Genomic DNA, 2,438 nt, shown 5'->3' with positions numbered 1-2,438 from the left:
AGGATTCCCACAATGCCTTTGCCATCTTGTGTACTTGATACACGTTATACAGCGAGTCATGCAAGCAATTCATGATATAATTTCGACAAAGGAAATCGGAGTGCTTCCAAGAATCAATAGCACTGACAGCTTGTGCATCAGTTAAGCCCTCAGGCAGTTTTGGAGCATCCTCACTTAAGAATCTCGAGAGATTCAATGTTGTCAAATAGAACAACATCTTTTGTTGCCATGTCTTGAAGTTCAAGCCATGGAACTTCTCAGGTTTCTTACTATGGTTGGTAGAAACCATAGGAGTAATTATTCCTTCAGGTCATTTCACAATAGTGCCAGAGGCAGAGGCATCAGAAGTAGAATTGTTGGTTTCTCTTCCTGTATTGTCAGCCATTGAGAATAGAATTTGTTTAAAACTGTTATTAAGATTAGGCTGGTACAATATAGGAAAGAATAAATATAAACTGAAAAGAAAGAAATGGGTGGAGATTGAAAATAACAATCCGAGACTTGTGAGCACAATTTCCTTAAAATAGATTCGCCCCCTACAGGTAGAGTGCTCGAGATTAAGTAGGCATCTGTCTCCCAGGATACAACGGATTAAAGGTGAATAAGTTAGCACCAAACTTTTCACCACAACGAACTCGAACTAGAACAATATGGAACACTATAAAAGATGGAGATGCAAAAGAATAAAAAAAAAATGGAGAGAGAGCTCTTTTCTCAAAACAAAATAAAAAGAGAGTTATTATAGATGCTGGCCAAGGGTGATTGTAGAAATTGGAAACAAATGTTAAATTCCATTTAATTATCTTCACATTTATCAAAGTACCACATTCATGTACATACATGTATTCTCGATAAGAAAACTCCAAATTCATGTATATAAATACTTAATTCCTAAGTACATGAATCCTAGGTACATGAATCTTCAGGTACATGAATGATAGATAATTATCCTTGGATTCTATCAAGAGTGCCATTATGAGAACGATTTTCTCATTCACTCTACAATGAATTTTTCCATTTTTCCAACACTTGTCACTTACCTTAATCCCAAGTGGATTAGCAACTCCTCTCAGGAACTCAACATGAGCACCATCCAACCGCCAGGTTCGCTCACCAACCCAAAGGAAATGGGCTGAACAATCGTAGTACAAGCCTGATATGGAATCCAATCTAGTAACAGACTGTTCATATGGTAGGAGCAAGCACTCATGCGAAGTCCAGAACTCGGTGGTCATCACGATTGGATGCCCAATTGTAAGTCCAACAGCAGCCATAAATCCAAGAGCCTCGTCTACATGGTGAGCTAGTTCACGGTATCTATCACCTTGTTCGTTGTGCTCTGTGAAATCCAGGTTCCATCGTGTAATCCTATGCATAGCAGCATATCCTCCAGTTGCAAACGCCCTCAACAAATTCAGAGTAGCTGAGCTGCTCAAAAAGGAAAGATTAGATTAGATGGAGAAATTTACTGATTGCATATGAAAACAGGGGCTTGAACCAACTAGGAAAAGCAGAGAAGTTAACCTCAACCAACCAGGAAACAAGATGAAAATCATAGGTTGTTAGCTTAAACCTCAACCAATCGAAAAATACAATCTTTGATGTTAAGCACAAACCCACATAATTTACCTTCACGGAGTCTAGAGAATGATTGGAACTCAATTTTCCTAAAATTATGAGGAAAATAATGTAATCTTAGAAATCAAACACAAATAATGGTAATAAGTGTGAGGACTCGCAAATTTCTTATATTTTTCTAAAAAAAATGCTTTTTTATTTAGAAATTATTCATTTATTATAGCCCTACTACCCAATCATTTCCCAATAAGTGCAAATGAACCTAGAAAGTTGTGAGGACCCATAATTTTATTATTTCAAAATATTGTTAAATTGGTCATTTTAAAAATTTAACAATATTTCGTACTCGAGTTACCCAAAAAAAATATAAAATAAAATACTAAAGTACATGAATTTCTCGAAAATAAATTTTACCGATTGGTTCTTTACGCGTATATTTATTTTAATGCCCAAATTTATTCAAGATGAATTGCTTATCGTGATTATTATTATTATTATTATTATTATATATATATATATATATATATATATATATATATATATATATACTTGGACTATCATATTTTAGAGTTTTAGAATCGAATAAGTTGAATTTCCAAGTTCAAACGAGAAAACCCTTAAGTTTGACCTTTATACGCGCGCGTGCCGAAAAGGCCCCGACAGGCACATTAATTTGATTAATTGGAGATTTTAAGAACATGATATTAGACTACTAGTAATGTACTATTAATGTACTAGGGAAATTACCTCAGAGGTTTAGTGCACAAAAGTTGCAAACGAGCGCGAAAATTGGACACGCGAAGACCCTAAACGGACCTAGCATGAGTTGACACTTAGACTTAACCATTAAGTCATCAATT

General features: G+C 35.1%; 1 protein-coding gene across 1 annotated transcript; it reads right to left on the bottom strand.

The window, feature by feature from the left end:
* Positions 1-310: 310 nt before the first annotated feature.
* On the bottom strand, positions 311-1,556 carry LOC113692224 (phospho-2-dehydro-3-deoxyheptonate aldolase 1, chloroplastic-like). Its single transcript, XM_072049908.1, has 3 exons — positions 1,525-1,556; positions 1,041-1,428; positions 311-424 (listed from the first exon to the last, which is right to left on the bottom strand). Exons 1-3 carry the CDS (start codon positions 1,554-1,556, stop codon positions 311-313), a joined length of 534 nt encoding a protein of 177 aa, XP_071906009.1.
* Between the last annotated feature and the right edge of the window lie 882 nt (positions 1,557-2,438).

This window comes from Coffea arabica, chromosome 5c (genome assembly GCF_036785885.1).
Source record: "Coffea arabica cultivar ET-39 chromosome 5c, Coffea Arabica ET-39 HiFi, whole genome shotgun sequence".
Taxonomy (NCBI): domain Eukaryota; kingdom Viridiplantae; phylum Streptophyta; class Magnoliopsida; order Gentianales; family Rubiaceae; genus Coffea; species Coffea arabica.
The sequence above is the reverse complement of the archived record's forward strand: the minus strand, read 5'-3'. Positions and strand labels throughout refer to the sequence as shown.

What these genes read in the sequence shown, in the direction of transcription:
- LOC113692224 (XM_072049908.1), bottom strand. Translation starts at nt 1,556, where the DNA reads ATGATTTTCATCTTGTTTCCTGGTTGGTTGAG. An exon ending in TTGTTTCCTGGTTGGTTGAG is followed by an intron (nt 1,429 to 1,524) that starts GTTAACTTCTCT and finishes CTTTTTGAGCAG; the next exon opens with CTCAGCTACTCTGAATTTGT. An exon ending in CTAATCCACTTGGGATTAAG is followed by an intron (nt 425 to 1,040) that starts GTAAGTGACAAG and finishes ATATTGTACCAG; the next exon opens with CCTAATCTTAATAACAGTTT.